Source organism: Diceros bicornis, chromosome 1, assembly GCF_020826845.1.
Source record: "Diceros bicornis minor isolate mBicDic1 chromosome 1, mDicBic1.mat.cur, whole genome shotgun sequence".
NCBI lineage: Eukaryota > Metazoa > Chordata > Mammalia > Perissodactyla > Rhinocerotidae > Diceros > Diceros bicornis.
This window is the reverse complement of record NC_080740.1, coordinates 56,548,383-56,570,369: the sequence shown is the minus strand read 5'-3', so window position 1 is coordinate 56,570,369 and position 21,987 is coordinate 56,548,383. Positions and strand designations below refer to the sequence as shown.

The 21,987-nt window shown below is 36.2% G+C and overlaps 2 protein-coding genes across 11 annotated transcripts in view; one reads left to right on the top strand and one right to left on the bottom strand.

Moving 5' to 3' along the window:
* Nucleotides 1-11,718, top strand: part of FAM13B (family with sequence similarity 13 member B) — a 95,823-nt gene extending 84,105 nt beyond the window's left edge. For 8 of the 9 annotated variants that reach the window (XM_058540911.1, XM_058540921.1, XM_058540901.1 and 5 more), the window contains 6 exons: nt 2,046-2,129; nt 2,359-2,454; nt 5,255-5,338; nt 5,433-5,596; nt 6,143-6,244; nt 8,301-11,718. In XM_058540911.1, the coding sequence (XP_058396894.1) occupies nt 2,046-2,129; nt 2,359-2,454; nt 5,255-5,338; nt 5,433-5,596; nt 6,143-6,244; nt 8,301-8,424 (654 nt within the window). In that variant the 3' untranslated portion in view covers nt 8,425-11,718. The remainder of the gene's footprint in view (nt 1-2,045; nt 2,130-2,358; nt 2,455-5,254; nt 5,339-5,432; nt 5,597-6,142; nt 6,245-8,300) is intronic. The other variant, XM_058540939.1, reaches the window with a different exon arrangement.
* The window catches only part of PKD2L2 (polycystin 2 like 2, transient receptor potential cation channel), a 44,725-nt gene continuing 31,241 nt past the window's right edge, over nt 8,504-21,987 (bottom strand). The window contains exons 13-14 of one of the 2 annotated variants that reach the window (XM_058540997.1): nt 12,823-12,935; nt 8,504-8,555 (exon numbers count right to left, since the gene is read on the bottom strand). In XM_058540997.1, coding sequence (XP_058396980.1) covers nt 8,504-8,555; nt 12,823-12,935 — 165 coding nt within the window. Of the gene's footprint in view, nt 8,556-11,972; nt 12,070-12,822; nt 12,936-21,987 lie in introns of those variants that run through there. The other variant, XM_058540990.1, reaches the window with a different exon arrangement.

The following is a 21,987-nucleotide window of genomic DNA, read 5'->3' as shown; positions in this document are numbered from 1 at the left end:
ATGTCTAGGTTGTCTGACTGGCCTTAGTCTGCTCCCCAAACTTGCAGATGTAGAAACATGTTTTTATCAGCACATCAGAAGTGCCTGATCATTCAAGGACTGAATAATAAAACTAAAAAACTAGAATGCTGATCTCTTCATTTATGTTAGAGGCACTTGGCAAGATGAGTATGTAAAGAACATGAAGTATACCTGAGTTTGAATCCTGGCCTTGTCTCTTAATAATTACTTGTATTGAGCTCTTAGCCTATGCCAGGCTCTGACTGGTTATATTACGTGCATTCTGCCACTGAGTCCTTTCAATAGCTCTGTGTCTTATATGGATGTGATTATGTCTATTAAAATACTAACACAATATGGTTGTTATGAGGATTAAATGAATGGATTTTTTTTTGAAGAACCATTACTCAGTAAAGCCATGTCTAGGGCAGTCCTGGTCAAACCATTTGGAAACCCAAATCATGAATCAGATGAGTTTTGCTGGGAGAGTACAGAGGTAGATGGTCTCAAGTGAACTTTTGTCCAGGCAGTGATGAGTCCTGATGCACATTCCTATCTTGAGAACAGAGTACACCTCTTTTATGATCTAAGTATTGGAGTCTTACTCTCCTTTGAACAGAGCTGGATTAGAAATTCGAATTGCTCCCCTCCCCAATTTATCTTGTTTTTCTGATTTTGTTTTAGACCAGCCTCCTCTCCTCCCCATCCCCTTTTCCTATAAATGATTTTGATTGGATTAGCTTTATTCAAATTCATTACCTTAGGTTTAAGGTTCGAGCTTGAGTTGAAATCACAATGATTTACAGAGTCTACACCCAGATATCCTCTACTGAATGTACATAGTCTAAAGTGATATTGTTATAGGAAGATACTATTCAGTGAATTTGTTTTTTACCTCTAATTTCACTCTGGTGAGAAACAGGGTAGTATTATCTAGTGCCAGGAATAAGTAGAGAGTTTGTTTGGTCTAGTGTTAGAGGGTATTCTCTGGAACATTAGTTCATTGGGATATTAAAAAGTGGCCCTATGGGGGCTGGCCCAGTGGCATGGCCATTAAGTGCACACGCTTCACTTTGGCGGCCCGGGGTTTGCAGGTTCGGATCCTGGGTGCACACCGATGCACCACTTGTCAAGCCATGCTGTGGCAGCGTCCCATATAAAATAGAGGAAGATGGGCACGGATGTTAGCCCAGGGCCAGTCTTCCTCAGCAAAAAGACGAGGATTGGCATCGGATATTAGCTAAGGGCTAATCTTCCTCTCACACACACACAAAAAAAGGTGGTCCTGTGGAACAAAGGGAGGAGGGTTCTATGGGCAAATAAATTTGAGGTGTCCTGCCTACTCTACCCTTTAGATTACTGAAAGATATGAGAAGAGTACTGCAGTGTAAAGACACAGTCAGGTGAAGGGAAACTGAGGTCATAGAGTAGAAATCTAAGGTCACATACTGACATTGTCGAGCTTTTTCCAGGATCTTTCCACTATACTGCTGCCAGATTTTCTTAATCGTCTAGGAGAAATATTGGATTATAAGACCTGTGCTGTGTATGCATGTATGTGTGTGTCCGTTCACACACACAAAATTACAGTTATAATGCCAATAAAAGACTGTGCAAAATTAAATAATAGGCATTTATGTGTGCTTATTGTGTGCTAGGTAGGCACTGTTGTAAATGTTTTACAACATATTAACTCATTTAGTCCTCATTAGAGCCTTTTGAGGTACAGTGAAGTATTCTCATTTTACAGATTATGATATTGAACAAAAGGAGGTTATGTAACTTACCCAAGGTCACTAAGCCAGTATTCCTAACTTATTCAGATAAAATATAAATCAAGTCACCAAAGAGGATTGGTACCTACTTATTGGAAGACCAGATTCTATAGGAGACTGGAAAATGTCTGTAAATCCATAAGCAAAGGATGTATTATTATTAGCCTAGGCTAGACTGGTGATGGCCTGCCCTTTCAACCTGATTATTTACAGTTGTGGGGGTGAGGAGACTAATGATGGTGCCAATGGAAGTTTTTTTTTTAATTCTAGAAAATGACAAAAGATCATTTGATAGAAGAGAAAACTTCTCTCCAGAAAAGTCTTCTTTACTATGAAAGTCAACATGGAAGGCCGGTAATGTCTCTCTTGCTAAAAATATTTGATTTTCTGTCTTAAAAAAGGGCATGGATCACTTTTGTAGTCTACAGTATACAGAACTGTTTTATAGGACATTGTTTCCTACATTTGGGAGATTGCCTACTTATTTAAAATAACTTCTTAAAAATTGGAGAGAAAGTCATATTGCTTACTATTTTGGGCATTTAGATTTCTGACTAGGTAATTTCCATTTTTCTTGCTTCAGGTGACCAGGGAAGAAAGGCACATTGTTAAACCTCTCTATGATAGATATAGACTTGTAAAACAGATGCTGACAAGAGCTAGCATCACTCCTGTCCTTGTAAGTAAAACACACAAATATTTATCTAGTTCATTTTACCAAGATCTACTCTTTAAAAAAAAATTATTACGGTGGTATATTGGAGAGAGAAACAGCCAAGGTAGCAAGAATTGTGTATGTAAGGTGAGGTTACTGCTTTGAAAAGAATAGGAAATTAATAATACGTGCCTACTACTATCTCCCAGGCATTTTTATAAGCATTTTTATGTATGATTATGTCATTAAGTTCTGACAAGTCACACCATGTAGCAGATAGCCTCATTTCATAGATGATGAAACTGAGGCTCAGGAGTGATGTACTCAGGGTCACCTACTTTGTGAAATTAAAAAACTCATATTTCAGACCCTCACCTAGTTTCTTTCCATTTAAATTCATGTCTTTGAAAATATATGTTTTGTGACAGCCATCATGACGATGTGCTCTTAATCGCACAATAATATAAACTGATTTTTTTTCAAGTTCATCTTTTTTAATGAAAAAGTCTATTAAAATAATGCTTATTCATATTGGTGTACATTTTTAGAGAAAAATGAAAGCTCTAAACTTACGTGCAAATTAAGTACTATCCCCAAATTAACCTTTAGATAGTATGGCTCTAGATTTCTCTCAGGCTCAAATAGAAAACAGCGTTTAGCCGATTCTGCATCATCTCCTAGGAATTAATTCACTGAAGCTTATGGTTTGCTTAGGCTTCCAGGCCATTTTTATGTCAATAGCCACTTGCATGGGGGTTCCCTTCAGGCTTTGACTGCCTCACTACTCATTATTAGAAGGTTCACATTGGCCTTCTGAACACTTTTTAGTTAGCCTTCATATAAACTGATTATTTTTTAATTGGCCATTTTTTTAGTTGGTCATCTGAACACTATTTTGTTTAGATATAATCAGTTTTCTTTGAACAAGGAATTCTGTGTGGGTTATATTCTTTACACATAAGACAGTTTATTTAATACAGATTTTATCCTTTGATTACAAGGTATTTTTGTGTGTGAGTGACATTTTCACAATTCCATAATAGTGTAAACAGTCTTTGAATTTCTTTATGAAAACCATTTTAGAATTCCACAAGTTTGTTTTTAAAAACAGTCTATAGGAGGCATCTCTAGATCTTATGGACTCCTAAATATGACTATCCTAAAGAGAAATTTGGAGTTTAAAAATTAAGCCAAGACAATTCACTAGGAAAGAATAGTCTTTTCAACAAATGGTACTGGGACAACTGGATATTCACATGCAAAAAAAGAGATGAATTAGACCCTTAACCTCACACAAAATTTCACTCAAAATGGATCATAGACCTAAGTGCAAGAGCTAAAACTATAAAACTCTTAGGAAATAGAAGAATAAATCTTTGTGACCTTGGATTAGGCAGTGTTTTCTTGGATATGACACCAAAAACACAGCGACAAAAGAAAAAATAAATTGGATTTTATCAAAATTAAAAACTTTTGTGCATCAAAGGACACTTAAGAAAGTGAAAAGACAACCCACAGGATGGGAGAAAATGTTGGCAAATCATATATCTGATAAGGGATTTGTATCTAGAATATATAAAGAACTATTATAATTCAATAATAAAAAGATGAATAACCTGATTAAAAAATGGGCAGAGGATTTGAATAAAAATTTCTTGGGAAAAGATATATAAATAGCCATTAAGCACATGAAAAGGTGTTCAACATCATTAGTCATTAGGAAATGCAAATAAAAACCACATTCAGATACCACTTTATACCCAGTAGTACGGCTGTAATCAAAAAGACAGATAATAGTGTTCGCGAGGATGTGGAGAAATTGGAACCCTTACCATTTTGTGGGAATGCAAAATGGTATAGCCATTTTGAAAAACAGTTTGGCAATTTCTCAAAAGGTTAAACATAGAGTTACCATATGACCTAGCAATTCTCCTCCTAGGTATATGCCCAAGAGAATTGAAAACGTTTGTCTACACAAAAACTTGTATGTAAATGTTCATAACAGCATTATTCATAACAGCCAAAATGTAGAAACAACCCAAATGTCCAGCAACTGATGGAGAAACAGAATGTGGTATATCCATATAATGGAATATTATTCAGCCATAAAAAAGAATGAAGTACTGATACGTGCTACAACGTGGATGAACCTTGAAAATATGCTAAGTGAAAGAAGCCAAACACAAAAGGCAACATATTGTGTGATTCCATTTATATGAAATATCTAGAATAGGCCAGCCCATATAGATAGAAAGTAGATAGATGAGTGTTTGCCAAGGGCTAGGGGGAGAGGGCAAATGAGTAACAGCTAATGAGTACAGGGTTTTTTGGGCAGGGTGATGAAATATTCTGCAACTAGATAGTAGTGATGTTGGCACAACTTTGTGATTATACTAAATACCACTAAATTGTACGTTTTAAGAGTGAGTTTCAGGGTGTGTGAATTATATTTCAGTGAATCTATTTTTTTTAAAAAGGAGTGTAAAGGGGTCCTCAGACCAAAAAAGTTGACAGTTCTTGTTAAAAAGAAAAATGCTCCCAATTAAATTATATGTAATGCTTTCTTATCATTTAGAATTTTTAGAATATTTATGGAATGAGCTCTTTTAGAATTATATAGATATAAGTTATCATTTATCACTTTTGTACATATATAACAAGAAAATATAAGCAAAAATAAATTTACTAAGGAATTCCTAAAAAAATTAAAAGCAGATGGTTAGGATTTTAAAAATAAAGTTTAATATCTGTTCCATAGTGAAGTGAAGCTTCGTTGAACACTAAATTCTTAAAATGTAAATCATTTGTATGTTGATTGTTACAGGGATCTCCATCCACCAAGCGAAGGGGTCAGATGTTGCAGCCAATCATAGAAGGAGAAACTGCACATTTTTTTGAAGAAATCAAGGTAACCTTTAAGAGAAATCATTCACTGATCTCTTTCCTAAAGGGAATGTTGAAAGTCAAGGCCTATTTGATTCTCTGTTTGGATATCTTTTTAGGAAGAAGAAGAAGATGGTGTTAGTCTGTCCCCTGAGTTAACTGATATCTTGAAAACTGCTGTACAGGCACAGTCTTCATTGGAAAACTCAGAATCTGATGCTGAAGAAAATCAAGAAAAACTGGCTTTAGATCTCCGATTGTCAAGTACTCGGGCAGCTTCTATGTATGTATGCTGGTTTGTGATTTTAGCTTCTTTATATAATAAAATTTGTATGCCAAGAAAATCAATGGTAAATAATTGAGCACTTGGAGGGAATTAATACAATGCTCAAGAGATACACCCTTTTTAGAAAGTGTGATTTACAAATACATGTTGTCATTTACATTTTATATATTAAACATTAATGTGTTTTAAAAATTTTTAAAACTAAAATCCTATATTTGCTACATAACAAAGTGTAGGAACCAGCTGAGAGTTATTTGTTAGTTTGTTCTCTGTCAGCTTCTTTACCTGATATAGTTTATGGCTGTGGTTCTCAGCCCTAGCTTCACTTTGGGATCACCTAATGATTGAGTTTTTGAAGTACTGATGCAGAGCCCTACCTGCAGCTGTTCTGGTTTAGTTGGTCTGGGGTGGAGCTTAGGCTTTGGTATGGTCCAAAAGTTCCCCAGCTGACTTTAGTTTGCAGCCAGGGTTCTAACCACTGTTAAGAACATAACGAATCCACAGTGCCCCTTCAATAATGTTTTCTTCCCATCTCAATTTTAGGCCTGAATTACTGGAACAACTTTGGAAAGCCAGAGCTGAAAAAAAGAAACTACGTAAAACATTACGGGAATTTGAAGAAGCATTTTATCAACAAAATGGAAGGTTTGTTGAGCATCACAAAATCGAGTTCTCTTTCTCCTTAAATACAGTCATGCGCTGTATAAGGATGTTTTGATCAATGATGGACTGCATATGTGACTAGTCCCATAATGATGTTTTGGTCAGTGATGGACTGCATATATGACTGTGGTCCCATAAGATTAGTATATAGCCTAGGTTATATAGCAGGCTGTACCATCTAGGTTTGAGTAATAAGTATTGTAGGGAAGGAAGAAATTTTCCTCTGCTTTTCTAGGTTCTCTGGCTGGTCTAAGAATTAAATTGATATGAGACAGATTAATAGTAGAAAAACAAAAGTTTAATGACATATATATATACATGAGAGAAACCCAGGAAAACTGAGTAACTCACCAAAATGGCCAAAGCCCTCACCTTAAATAGCATCTTCAGCTAAAGACAAAAGAAGATGTTGTGGGTGGGGAGAGTCAGGGACTTCAAAGGAAGGTAGGCAATTCATAGGTAGGTGAAAAGGAGCAAACGTTTGGAAAACATGTGTTTGGCCACACAGAAACAGAAGAACACAGAGGGGAGCCCAACAAACAGGCTTTTCTAGGTTCCTCCCTGTCTGCCACCTAGTCATGTTATGCTAAGGTGATAGCTCACTTCCTGAGACAGGCTTTTTTAATCTGAATTCTTTTTAAGGGGGATGTAACAAGATTTTCTGAGTCTTTTGTTTTTTAAAAATAATCAGCCTAAAATAATCCTTATGTTAAGGAGACATATTTTGCGATGGCAAATTTTCTTCCCCTTCAGTACACTCTATGATGTTCACATAATGATGAAATCACCTAACAATGCATTTCTCAGAATGTGTCTGCATTGTTAATTGACACATGACTGTATAGGAATAGAAATAAATTGTGCATATTAAGGATGTTAGCATTGAAAATAAAGTAAAAAACATCTCTTTATACTTTGAAGCCCTTCTATTAATGGCAAGAAAAAGTCAAAACTGGAGTAAACTACATCTGATAAAATATTTCAAGGTTGTCCTCTGGAGGTTTGGTTGAGTGGCAGTTATTCTTTGTTTTTTAATTCTCCATCCTCACCCTTTTGGAAGTGTTTGTGAAACAAGATATTTCTCCTTTTAGAAAGGGTCCCATAACATCCTCAACTAGTTTTGATTCTTATACTGAGACTGTTCATTACTGCTTAGGCTGCATGTTGGGTCATTCCAGGCTGCTCATTTCCAAGATGTGTAACAGTGTGGCATCATGTGGCTCCTATAATACAATATGGCAAGCACCTTTATCTAACTGGATAATGCACAGTTGACCCAGTGAGGCTCTTTTAAAAGTAAGAAAAATACATTCTAATTCAGATGGTGGCCAGAAATGAGGGTTATCTCAGGCCTCAGAAGAAGTTTTTCCATGTAACCGGGTGCTCTTACCAAGCCAATAGCTATGTTAAGAATTCCTAAATGTGTTTACTTTAATTTGAAAGTGTTCTATATAGGTTGGCAAAATGGTTAAAAAAAATCTCAAGTGCAGGAATGCATTTTCCAAGTACCTTCTAATTCTTTGTCTCATTGGAAGAGAACTTTGCTTATAATTATACATAGGATGGTTTGATGCTTTTACCTAGTGATTGAATTACATTGAGTCGTTAATATAAAGTGAGAAAACTACTTTCTTGCTATGTGTAAGACGTTTGACATCTCAATTCACTGAAGCCACAGTTAAGTAAATGTATGAAATGACTCAGTGTAGCCCTCTAGCACTTAATGTACACTCACAGACCTGACAGAGTCTAGCAATGCATGTCTTATTAAAATATTTGGTTACTTATAGCTATCTACAGTGATCATTGATAATAAGTATAGCATCATTTAATCTGTCAATAGAGAAATCCATAAAAAATAGAAGTATTTTAGGAATGTTCCTTGGGGATGGGGGGAATTAGTCCAATAATCTTTTTTCTTGCAGAGCAGTTTTTTATTTGAATTTATATTTGGTAGCATTGTGTCTCACATTAGGACAACTTCTGGAACTTGACCAGATGATCTCTAGAATATTACAGATTTTATTTTCTACCCTAGGAATGCCCAGAAAGAGGATCGTGTTCCAGTGCTTGAGGAGTACAGGGAGTACAAGAAAATTAAAGCCAAGCTTAGACTTCTTGAAGTTCTTATCAGCAAACAAGATTCTTCAAAATCCATATAAAATATGCTCCTTGAAAACATCATAAAATCAGTTGTATTCCCTGAAGCTATCATCCTGTGTACTTGGCTGGTTCTTGAGTTCATTTTGTCAGGCACTCAGCGAGTCTCATTTTGTACTTGGTTGTGGTGCCACTAGAGAAATGATGAGGGGTAAGTAGACCCTCTCTAGGGAGCGCAATGTTCCATATTAACCACAGACTGTCCTCTCGACCTTTAACAAACATCTAGTTTTCTTCATTGTTTTGTACTACAGATACATCCTGTTAGCAAAAGACTAGTATTTTATCCTTTCAACTTCAAGAACTTTGGGAATACAAGCTTTTTGTTATTACCAACTTTATTATTATTATTTTTTCATTATTGAAGAAAATTGAGAGGAAAATCTTCACATTGAATTCTTCGGTTGCCTTTTTCTTACAGAATGACTGAAAATTTGAAAGAAAAGCCTATAAATATGCACGTATGCAAATGTTTTCCTAGAAAACCAAAATCAACTGAAATTTCAAGTCCTACTGTGGAACACATTCCTGTTTAATTCCCAAAGTGACACTTTCTTGCAGGTAGTATGTTAGTGAAATTTTGCAACTCATTGGTCACACAGCTCCTGGATGAAGATATCAGTGGGTAGACCAAAAAGTGACCTTGCGTATTAGTGTAGTGAAAACACACACCGCACATCACACACAGAACTGAATCATACCACATGCTGCCTATGGGACTTAAGTTACTGTTTGTTTCCTCAGTTACTGTTTATCAGCTGGTGATGATGTGATTTATCTGGATCAGATCCTGCATTTTTTCCCCCTACCCACCTCCAGATAATGTGAGAAAATAGATATGTCAGTATGTAGGAACTCTGATGGTGCTCAGATTTGTGTGTTCAATCAAATGGGCCTAAATTGGCAAAAGAATCATTATACCGGAAGTAAATCTGTTTTTAACAAGGGCTATACCACTGCATTTTTACATGTACCTTCAGGGGGTTGCATCATTTTTTTTTGTTTTAATCAGCAAAATCCATATAGAAGACATCCTCTAAAGGGACCACCTTTTGCTCACATGCTATTTAAAGAAGATGGTTACAAGATGTATAGTGGTATGCCCCTTGTCATATACATATAAGCGTATCTTTTTCTCTTTGGCTTTGCATGGCTTTTCTTAAGGTACTCTCCTGGTATCATTCTGCTAATCATTTTCACAGAATGGTGACTTTATTTATGCTAACAATATAATAGCATAATCTGGTCAGGCTTAATCTAAGTGTTAAATTTTCTTCCTGGTGCTTTTTTGGATTGATGAGTGTCTCACTTTGACTGTGCCCATGTTTTGCATGCAGTGACTCATGCATGGTTTTCTTAACTAGCTAATAATAACAATTTGTTCCATACAAAAATGGACTTTTTCAACATCTTTTAATAAGATGAGGGAAGCATGAACCTCAGACTTCTGGCACTGTTACACAGTAAGCACATGAAGTAGCTTGATAAGTAGCATTTCTAGTACTTCACATTTCATCTGTGTGTGCAATGCCTTTTTTTGGGGGAGGGAATATCCATTGGTAGTGAACGTGTATTTAGGGAATAAAGCACTAAATCCAGCCCTGTTCTTGTGGTTTCCTTTTGATACTGCTAAGTTCATAATGTATACCTAGAAAAGTGAAATTGAAAATGCCAAAAGTTGTATCACGTTGATTTGAATCCATCATGCAGTGTACATTTAATTTCTTTCAGTCTCCAGACAGGAGTATATCCAAACATCTAATTTAATGTGCACTGTATATTGTTTTATATGAATGTTTTATTTTATATACCACATGCAAAAATGTCCATATGCACTATTTAAATGTTTTAAATAATATATTCCTTCTTTATAATGCTAAATCTATATGAGTACCATATTTTTATAAGTCAGTGGCCTGACTGGTTTCATTTTAGAATTAACAGCTGCTTCATGATGTTGGTTATTCACTGTTAATGTTTGGTTGCAAGTAGACTAGATAAAGTGGCATGGCAGCACTTAACGCTATGTGACAGTATTGTGTGTCATAGTTGAGCAGTAGGTGGTAGAATTAGGCAATTTGTGATAGTTTTACTTTGGTACAAGTAAAAACTGTATATCTATATACAAATAATATATAGATATATATGACCACCAGTATAATTGCATCGCTATGTCTGGCACTTCATTGTATAGACTTTTGTAATAAAAGAACTTTAATGTTCTAAGTAATTGTAAATGTTTTTTCCCCCCCCCCCACTAGATGTTAAAAAAGAAAAAATAGAGACCTCAAGTATTTCCTTGCCTTAATGTTTCTGGGCTTTTTTGAAGTACCTCAACCAGGGACCATCTGGGGGACAACAGGGTTACCAAACCACTTGGCTGGCTACAGCTCTGGGGACTAGTAAGGCAAGGAAAGGCCATGCTGTTGATTCCCTGTGGAAATCTAGGGAGGAGATGTAGAGAGAATAGTCAGCATTTTTTGTTGTAGTGAGTTATCCTCTTAAGAAAACTTGAAGTACAGTCTCTAAGAGAAGAGCTTGGCCCGAGGAAGGTGGGTAGACTTAAAAATTATGTTGTTCGAGTTTTAAAATCCAGGGACTTTGAGCACCAATGTGGAAGCTGAGTGCTATGGTCAAATGATGTACTTGGGCTAAGAGAACATGTGGCTCTTCTAGGAGGGCTTATGTAACCTAAAAAAATTAATAGAATTTCCTTCTAATTTCCAAAATGCTGTCCATATACAACTTTCCAACCATCCAAACAGGGCTTTTGCAGCACCCTCATTTACACTTAGAAACATAACTTGACTTCTTATAACTCTGATACCCCTAGCTTGCTCTTTATTTTTTAAAGTATATCTTGCTTTTAAAGTAGTCAAGGAAGCACTTTGGGGAAGCTTTAAATGTGTTACTTTAGAAACTGTCTAGATGAATTTCCAGTTTGAAGATATTCGTGAAATTTTTGTAGGTGGTTGGAAAGTTTATTCTTCTGCACTATGACTTTTTCCAGGAGACTTCAAATCGGAAAGAATGGAGATAAGATTATTTTACTTGGGGTATTATATAATGGTTTTCCAGAATCCTAAACATTTATTAATTTATCTGTGGACAGTGGAAGTTAAAACATGGTACATGATGAGAGCACCAACAGTTGTTATACTCTGTAACACTGAGAAAACTGTCTATCTACTTACTGAACTATTAATTATAGAGACCTGCCCCATGAACTATAAGCAGCATTATTTTGTACTTTCCCTTCACATCCCTAGAGTTTAATAATAAATCTTGTTATAAAATCCTTTGTGTGTATCAATGTGTATATACTCTGGAGGCGTGTTGTAATATGCATGGATTATACAGTTGGTCTCATTCAGAGGCACTTAATTCCTGGAAATCATTTGGTGATTATCATTGACTCGGACAATAGGTGGTTTAGTACTTTTAAAGTGTACCTGAAATGGGGACAAGTTTAGGAAATAATTGAATACAAGAATAAATCTTTGTTAGGAATGGTCAGTGATTGCATCACAGATTCTCACCTCCACTTCTCTCAATATTGTAGAGCTGAAACCTTTCTCATTACTCGGTTTAGTTTTAAACTGACGTAGTGTAATTCTTTTTCCAGCTCCACGGCATATAAAAAGAGTCTAGAGGATAGTTTAGAAGGAAGTAGAAAATGAGTCAGTAACACACTTTCATGTGTAAAGAGACAGCAGGTTATTAGTGCCTATTGTGAAATGCTTTGAGTTGGGGCCGGCCCCGTGGCTTAGCGGTTAAGTGCGCGCGCTCCACCACTGGCGGCCTGGGTTCGGATCCCGGGCGCTTACCTACGCACCGCTTCTCCGGCCATGCTGAGGCCATGTCCCACATACAGCAACTAGGAGGATGTGCAACTATGACATACAACTATCTACTGGGGCTTGGGGGAAGAAAAAAAAGGAGGAGGATTGGCAATAGATGTTAGCTCAGAACCGGTCTTCCTCAGCAAAAAGAGGAGGATTAGGATGGATGTTAGCTCAGGGCTGATCTTCCTCACAAAAAAAAAAAAGAAAAAAAATGCTTTGGGAAGACAGTATTTTAAGCTCCTAAAACATGCTTGGTATAGACAGCTATGGATCTAATATTCTAAATCTGTGGAGAACAGTGTCTGCTATGCATATCAAGTATAAATGACAATTCCAGTTATTTAGAGATGTAAAGATAAAAGCAATCTGTCTCTCACCTTACATTTAAACTAATGGAGTCCTGTGCTTTCTGTTTAAAGTTGGGTAAAAATTTTTTAAAAAGCGGCATCTCAACAGAATAAGGTTCTGAGTTCAGGAAAATAATGTTTGTAACTCATGTCCCCCATCCCTGTATCATTGATATCCCATAGTACCCTGGTTAGAACAAATGCTTACTCTCGAAATTCTTGTTGAGTGACAGGCTGGTAGTCATCTTGAGTTTCTGTAGAATAGTGCTTTTTCTCAAGCCTCTCTTTCCATTTTTTCATCCGCTCTGCACTTTGAATCTCCTGTCAAGTTGGAGGAAAAGCATAGGCTGCAACCTTTCAATTTTTCTCTATTTCACTGCTTTGGCACACAAGTATCACAGGGTTGAGAATCTTAAATTATTCTCTGTTCTCCAGGGCTGTGACTTTATAAGCCGCACTGGCTTTCTGCTCTGCCTGGTTTTTAGGTCTGTGCATCAGCAGAGTCACTTCAAAGGACTTGTGTTAGAACTGTTTAGCAGAGTTAGGGGATTTTTAAAATTATAAATATCAGCTTATTCTTGTTTCATTGCCTCTTCCCCTCTGCATCGCTAGCTGATTTTCTCCATTCATCACTTGGCCAAAGCTGAGACATTCTTTTTTGTACTTCTGTTCTTAAATGAAGCAAATGTACTTCAAAGTACATCCGTGGGTATTCTTTGCCCTCTCAGCTGCTTCTCAGCCAGACTCCTGCAGTCTTACCTAACAATCCCAATCCCTTCTTCATAATTACTGCATCAATTCGTGCACTCCAATCTGTCCACATACCCAAAAATACACTCCTCATACCGGAAAATTCTTGTGGTTGCATCCTTCTCTGATCCTAAAGAGTCCTTCCCGTGCTTTGTCCTCACTACCACCCACTTTCCTTTTAGTATGCAAATACCTTTTCCCAACTTTAGAAAAAAAATGCCCTGTAAGTTGTGGAAAATAGGGACAGCCCTAGAAAAACAGGTAAAGGAGACTGCACCCAGATAAGATTCTAGGCCTCAGTAAATCAGTATTCTACTGCCCTGCTCCAGCAATAATGCTAGGTAGCAAAGTGGCTCCTTGTGTAAGGGTTCTGATTACTTTCCTCAGAGAGAATGGTGATGCCTAAGTTCATACCCTGTTTACCTGATAAATGTGTGCTGTTCTGGTCAGAGAAACTGTATAGGACAGTGTCTGTCTTTACACTAACATATCTGAAGTAGGAAAAGATGCCTTTCAATCTTTCTAGTTTTATTTTGGCCACATTATGGCACCCATGTTTTTGACATATTTAGTAATCCTTTTAATGTGGTGGTAAAAAAAATGATAGGCCCCACAACTATTTCTAATTGACCAGGCCTATAATAACGTGGATGCATTAGTAATATGAGTTGAATAGACTGTCTGGTAGACTTGACTCATTCTACAAAAGACCCATTTCAACCATCACTTTTTCTGTGAAGCCTTCCTTGACAGTCATGGGAAAGTGGCAGAGCAGCAAATCTTTGGGGGCGTTTCCTACAAGCTCCTAGGTTCTAGTCACCTCACCTCTTCCCTGTAGGTGGTGGCTGCCTCCTACAGTTAGTCCGGATTAATTTAGTGTTCCACATTGGCTCTTAGAGTACTCTAATACCTCAAAAACAAATTGTCTGTAGTAAATCCTCTGTTTTTGAACTACGGGGTGTGTTTCTGTTTTTCTGACTGGACCCTAACTGATGAGTACTTGGTAGCAGGGGAAGTCCAAGGAAACCGACCTTCATAGATAGCATGCTTCCACCAAGGGACACAACAGTTGACTTAAGAATTTGAGACTACCACCTGGCCATTTGGGATTCCTCAGGCTACTGAACCAGCAGGCAAAGAAGCAGGTACTCAACTGACTGAGGTGATTGATCCCATTACTAAAGGGAAATTGGTTGCTGCTACAAATTGGGTGCTGAGAGGGCTGTATTTGGAACCCAGAGAATTCTCTGGGAGGTGCCTCTTAATACTTCCATTTCCAAAAATAAACTTTGTAGTTTAAACATTAAGTTCTTAAGGAATTATGGTTTGAGTAGAAAACGTCTTAATGTCATCCAGAGATGGATACAATTACTGTTGGGATTTTGCTTCTCCCTTTTTGGGGAGAGGATAAGAGTCTCTTCATTTGTATAAAGTATAGTTTCATCTTATTAGATGGAAACTTGAAATAGTCATTGACATTTTATGGAAGTTCAAATGTGTGTTCTAAATAGCCAAAAGGGTGAACTGGGCCGACTTTAGCTAATGTCTCTCAATTCAAAATTTACTCTTTTATACTCTTGCTCTGTGATGCTGGGTCTACGGCTTTGCCACCGTCATTCCCTAGACTCTCTTGCTATTGGATTTGTTAGGTTCTGCCTTATTGAAGGATGGAGGGAAGAAAGGTCTTGTTTTTTTTCTATCAGCATTGCTTTTGCAAATGGTAGTTATTTCCAGCAGCAGTGGTTGGCTTGAGGCTGCAGCGGTCCAGCTTCTTTTGGCATACCCAGAACCAGACTCATCACACTTCCTCAGAAGTAGCAGCAGCAGCAGCAGCAGCAGCAGCAGCAGGAGTGGGATGGGGGACGCCTTCAGAGGTCGGAGCAATAGCTCCACAGACCCGTTCTTTAAGATACTGGGTTTCGATAACCCCACCTTTTGTAACATTAGCATCTTCTTACAGTTATTATTTACTAGTTGCCTCAGTGTTTTTACTTCTTCTGTCTTCCAGTACCTGTGTAACCAATTCCCTAGTAAATTTTCTCTGTTTGAAATACATAATGTGGTTTCTATTTTCCTAGGTCTGACTGATACATGTAGTAAGTATGTCTTCTGGTTTGGTCAAGCGTATTTTTGTGTCTTTAAGGAATGTTTTAAATTTTTGCTTGTCATGGTTTTAAACATTTTTTATTAATTTCTGGGCATTTTCTACTGTGTTGCTGATAAATAGAGTCTTCTATTATAATTTTTAACGACCTGATGTTTGCATATGTGACATGATTGTGTTTATGTAAATTATTTTCTTCTACTATTTTACTGAATTCTCTTTTTGTCATAATTTTTCAGTTTATTGTATACCTAGAAAACTTAAGAGAATCGTATCTCAAATAAAGGTAGTCTTTACCCCTTCCTTTTTAATTCTTATACTTCTATTTTATTTCTCTTACTTGTTTTGGCTGATCCCTTCAGTACATCCTTGTCTTGTCCCTGACATGTCCAGTGTTTCCCTATTAAGTAAGGTGCTAGCTTAGGGGTGAGATAAATATGTTTTTATCATATCAAGAAAATGTCCATTGATTCCTGTTTTGTTTTCTCCCTCAACATTGGAGGTTGAGTCTTACCAAATGCCCAGCATCTGTGGAAAATGATCATGTAATTTTCCTCTTTGGATCTATTAATGGAATGAATTATGTTAATTAGTTAATTACCCAATTTTGAACTGTCTTTCCATTCTTAGAATAAACTCTATGTGAATCATGATATATTACTGTTTTCTGTTAGGTTCTGTTTGCTAATATTTTTAGGATTTTTGCTTCAAGATTTATAAGTGATATTTTCTGGTTTTTTTTAAATTCTTTTTTGGGGGGGTACAGTCTTTGCCAGGTTTTAGAATCACTATATGGTCGCTTTATAAAAATAATTTGGAAGTTTTCCATTTTCTCTTTGTTCTGGAACAGCTTAAATAGCTTGAAATTATTTGTTCCTTAAAAATCGGGTAAAATTCCCTTGTAAAACCATCTGGCCATGATTTATTTTGGAGGTAGCTCTTTGATGACGTTATTTCTTCCACAGAATGGACTTGCTTAGGCTTTTTTAAATCTCTTCTGGGCTCCTTTTTTTTTTTTTTTTTTTTTTTTTTTGCTGAGGAAGACTGGCCCTGGGCTAACATCCATGCCCATCTTCCTCTACTTTATATGTGGGATGCCTGCCACAGCATGGCTTGGATAAGCAGTGCGTAGGTCCACGCCTGGGATCCGAACCTTCGAACCCTGGGCCGCTGAAGCAGAGCGTGCAAACTTAACCACTACACCACTGGGCTGGCCCATGGGCTCAGTTTTAGTAAATTTTATTTTCATTGAAAAATTATGCATTGTATTCAGTTTTTCAAATGTTATTTGCATAGAGTTATACAAAAATTCAGATAAGTCTCAGTGATTTTTTTCAAGTGTTGTAATGATTCGATATATGTATATATTGTGAAATGATCACCACAATAAGTCTAGTTAACATCCATGACCACAGAGTTACAGACTTTTTTCGTGTATGATGAGAACTTTTAAAATCTACTCTATTAGCAACTTTCAAATATATAATACAGTACTTTTAATTATAGTCACCATGCTGTACATTATATCCCCATATTTTATTTATTTTACAACTGGAAGTTTGTACCTTTTGACCAACTTCACCCATTTTGCCTGCCTCACCTGCCACCTCTGGCAACCACCAATCTATTCTCTGTATGAGTTCTTTTTTTTTTACATTCCACATATAAGTGAGATCATATGGTATTTGTCTTTCTCTGTCTGACTTATTTCACTTATCATAATGGTCTCAAGGTCTATCCATGTTGCTACAAATGGCAGGATTTCCTTCTTTTTATGGCTGAATAATATTCCACTGTATATGTATAAATATAATATTTTCTTTATCCATTCATCCATCAATGGACACTTAGATTGTTTCCATGTCTTGGCTATTGTAAATGCTGCAGGGAACATGGGGGTGCATATATCTTTTTGAGGTAGTGTTTTTGTTTTCTTTGGATAAATACCCAGAAGTGGAATTGCTGGGTCATATGGTATTTCTATTTTTAATTTTTTGAGGAACCTCCATACTGTTTTCCAGAGTGGTTGCACCATTTTACATTCCCATCAACAGCACACAAGGGTTTCCTTTCTCCATATCCTCGCCAACACTTGTTATTTCTTGTTTTTTTGATAATAGCCATTCTAACTGGTATGAGGTGATATCTCATTGTTGTTTTGATTTGCATTTCCCTGATGATTAGTGATGTTGAGAATCTTTTCGTGTACCTGTTGTCCATCTGTATGTCTTCTTTGGAAAAATGTCTATTCAGATCTTCTGCTCATTTTTTTTTTGTGAGGAGGATCAGCCCTGAGCTAACATTTGATGCCATTCCTCCGCTTTTTGCTGAGGAAGACTGGCCCTGAGCTATCATCTGTGCCAATCTTCCTCCACTTTATGTGTGACGCCGCCAAGCATGGCCTGACAAGTGATGCATCAATGCACCCCTGGGATCCGACCTGGGCCGCCAGCAGCAGAGCATGCACACTTAACCGCTATGCCATGGGGCCGGCCCCTTCTGCTCATTTTTTAATTGGGTTGTTTGTTATTGAGTTGTATGAGTTCTTTATATATTTTGGATATTAACCGCTTATCAGATATATGATTTGCAGATATTTTCTCCCATTCCGTAGGTTGCCTTTTCACTTTGTTGATGGTTTCCTTTGCTGTGCAGAAGCTTTTTACTTTGATGTAGTCCCACTTGTTTATTTTTGCTTTTGTTGCCTTGACTGTTGGTGCCAAATCTAAAAAATTATTGCCAAGACTGACATCAAGGAGCTTACTACCTATGTTTTCTTTTAGGAGTTTTTAATCCATTTTGAGTTAATTTTTGTGTACAGTGTAAGATAGTGGTCTAGTTTCATTCTTTTGCATGTGGCTGTCCAGTTTTCCCAACACCATTTATTTAAGAGACTGTCCTTTCCTCATTGCATATTCTTGGCTCTTTTGTCATAAATTAATTGACCATATTTGCGTGAGTTTATTTCTGGGCTCTCTATTCTGTTCCATTAGTCTGTGTGTCTGCTTTTATGCAAATACTATACTGTTTTGATTACTATAGCTTTGTAATATAGTTTGAAATCAGGAAGCCTGGTGCCTCCAGCTTTGTTCTTTTTTCTCAAGATTGCTTGGCTATTCAGGGTCTTTTTTGGTTCCATACAAATTTTAGGATTGTTTATTCTATTTCTGTGAAAAATGCCATTGGAATTTTGATAAGGATTGTATTGAATCTGTAGATTGCTTTGGGTAATATGGACATTTTAACTATTAATTCTTCCAATCCATGATCACAGAATATCTTTCCATTTGTTTGTGTCTTCTTCAGTTTCTTTCAGCAGTATTTTTTAATCCCTTTTGCTTCTTGATTATTTCCCCATTGTAATTTCTTACTTTGTATGTTTTTTTTGTTTTTTAGTATGATGCTTTTTTTTTTTTTAAAGATTTTATTTATTTATTTTTTCCCCCCAAAGCCCCAGTAGATAGTTGTATGTCATAGCTGCACATTCTTCTAGTTGCTGTACGTGGGACACGGCCTCAGCATGGCCAGAGAAGCGGTGCGTCGGTGCGCACCTGGGATCCGAACCCGGGCCACCGGCAGCAGAGCACACACACTTAACCGCTAAGCCACGGGGCCGGCCCACTTACTTTGTATGTTTATGCTTTTTCTTTCTTATTCTATTTGTTGTCTAGTGGTTTCTTTTCCCTAATCTTTTCAAAGACCAGCCTTTTATTTATTTATACTGCTTTTTGTTTGTAACTCATGAATTCTGCTTTTCTCTTTATTTCTGTTTTCTTTCTATTTATTGTTCTTTTATAACTTTTTTGAGTTACATGCTAAAATTAATTTCTTTTAAGTCTTTGATTTTTATTGATAAATTTAAGGCTATTAATTTTCCTCTGGGTAGTCTTTGACTTTATCTCATAGATTCTGCTATATGTAGTGCTTTTATTACTTTATTTTCTAGGAATTCTGCAATTTCATTTTGTATTTTCTATTTGATTCAAGAATCTTTTAATAGACAGTTTAAAAATTTCTTGGTTAAAGAATCTTTATTTTCTAATTTTGTTAATAAAATTTTTATTATGTTGTTTTCAGAGAATTTTTTTCTACATTAACTACTTTTTGGAATTTATTAAGATTTTCTTTGTAGCCCAATATATGATCAATTTTCATGAATAGGTTTTTGAAAAGCAGGTTTATCTTCTGACTATAAAAAGTTTAATACTTAACTCTAAGATTGCCTTATTCATTATGTTGTTTTGCTTTGGGTTTTTTTATCCTTTTTTTTTTTCTTGCTCTGTTCTCTATTTTTAGCGTGTTCCTGTCTATTCCTCCTTTTATAAGTCCAGTAGTCTTTACTTTATGGAAGTTGATGAAATATTATTTGGTGTATAGATAATCATAACTATTAAGGTTTATCTTAGCCTTATAAACTGCCCTTCATCTCATTTAGAGCTTTTTGTCTAGACTTCTACCTTGACTTACATTAAGTTGTATCCCCTGATATCTTTAGCTTTCCAGTTCTACCTTTGCTCATGCTTTCACATTTAACTTTTCTGAATGACATTGTTTTAGGTATATATTTTAGGATATAGCATAGAATTGGGTGCTGCTTCGTGATTCAATCTGAAAATATTTTCTTTTTCTTTTTAAATAAATTGAATTTAGTCACCTTTACTGATATGTCAAATATATATGGTCACAGTTACATCATCTTGTTTTATGTTATATTTTAAGTCTTTTACCATGTGGTATATTTTCTGTTCTTTTTTTTGTTTTGGTACTTCTGCACTTTAGAAGTGTATGCATTTTTGTTTTAGGGGTTTGTCTTTATTCATGTATCTTTCTATACACTCTGAGTCCTTCCTTTCTTGCTTTGGTTCCCTCAACAAGGAACCAAACATGTTGAACAAGAAAATTAGCTTGTAATTTTTTCCTCCATATCTCCTTCCTCTCTACTACCCAATTATATTTAATTGTATTACCAAATTTCATTGTATCTGAGAGATGGAGTTTATTGTAAGATACCCCGTTATTTTATGTACCACTTGGGGAAAAAAATGCTGCCAGGTAAAGTATGACACACGATCCACCAACCATAAAGCACATCTTGATTTCAGAGATGTTAAAATGTGAAAAAAAATGTTTTAAAATCAGTAAAACAATATATTTTTACTATTGTACTCTTAAATATGCTACAGTTTCTTCTTCTTATTAACTCTAAATGATAATTCTTTTTTTCTTTTTTTTTTTTTTATAATTTTATTTATTTATTTTTTCCCCCAAAGCCCCAGTAGATAGTTGTATGTCATAGCTGCACATCCTTCTAGTTGCTGTATGTGGGACGCGGCCTCAGCATGGTCAGAGAAGCGGTGCATCGGTGCGCACCCGGGATCTGAACCCAGGCCGCCAGCAGCGGAGCGCGCGCACTTAACTACCAAGCCACAGGGCCGGCCCTGATAATTCTTTCACTACTAGCTATTACATGTGAACCAGTCAGTCAGCTTTTTGTACTTTATACCTTCTCTCTCCCTTCTTTTTTCCAAAATTTCTCCAATCATCTCTTAGTTGGCTGAAGCTGATTTTCTTGTAGAATCCTCAGGAATACAACAGTATTCTTTGAGTTCTTACACGTTCAAAACTGTTTGAGCCTTTATACTGAAGCACGGCTTTGCTGGATATAAAAATCCTTGGCTTATGTTTTCTTTCCTTGCATATATTTTAGGTGTTCTGTTGATTTATGGTGTTGAATGTTGTCATGCTAACCTGATTTTATTTTCCTTGTAAGTAAATCCAAATTTTATTTGGATAAGGCTCATGTTCATTCTAGGTACTTTATCCAGGTATCTTTTATTTCAGAAATGGTTTATTGAAATATAGTTTTATTTTGTTTTTTATAGGAATTTCAAACTTAACGGAAAAGTTACAAGAACAATACAAATACTTTTTTTCCCCTGAAGTATTTGAAGTTGCCAACATGAATGCCCCATTGTTCCTGAATACTTCAGTGTATGTTTCCTGGATACAAGGACATTCTCCTTTATAATCACAGTACAACTATCAGAATCAGAAAATTAATATTGATAGATTATTACCATCTAATCCTCAGTCCCCCATTCAAATTTACCAGTTGTTCCAGTGATGCCTTTTATAGTAAAAAGATCCAGTTCAGGATTATGCGTTGTATATTCTTGTCTTTTAATCTCATTCAGTTTTGCATAGTTCCTCAGCTCTACCTTGACTTTCATGACTTTGACACTTTTGAAGAATATAGGCCAGTTATTTTGTAGATTGTCCCTAAGTTTAGCTTTGTCTGATGTTTCATTATGTTATGCATCTTTGGCAGATGTTACAGAACGGATGCTGTGTTCTCTTTGGCATCCTTTCAGGTGGGGTATGATTTCGACTTGTTCCAGTACTGATTAAGGTGATATCTGCCAGACTTCTCCACCCTGACATTACCCCTTTTCTTTTTGTAATTAGTATGTATTTTGTGGAGAGGTGTGGAAATGTCCTATTCTTCCTCAGACTTTTATT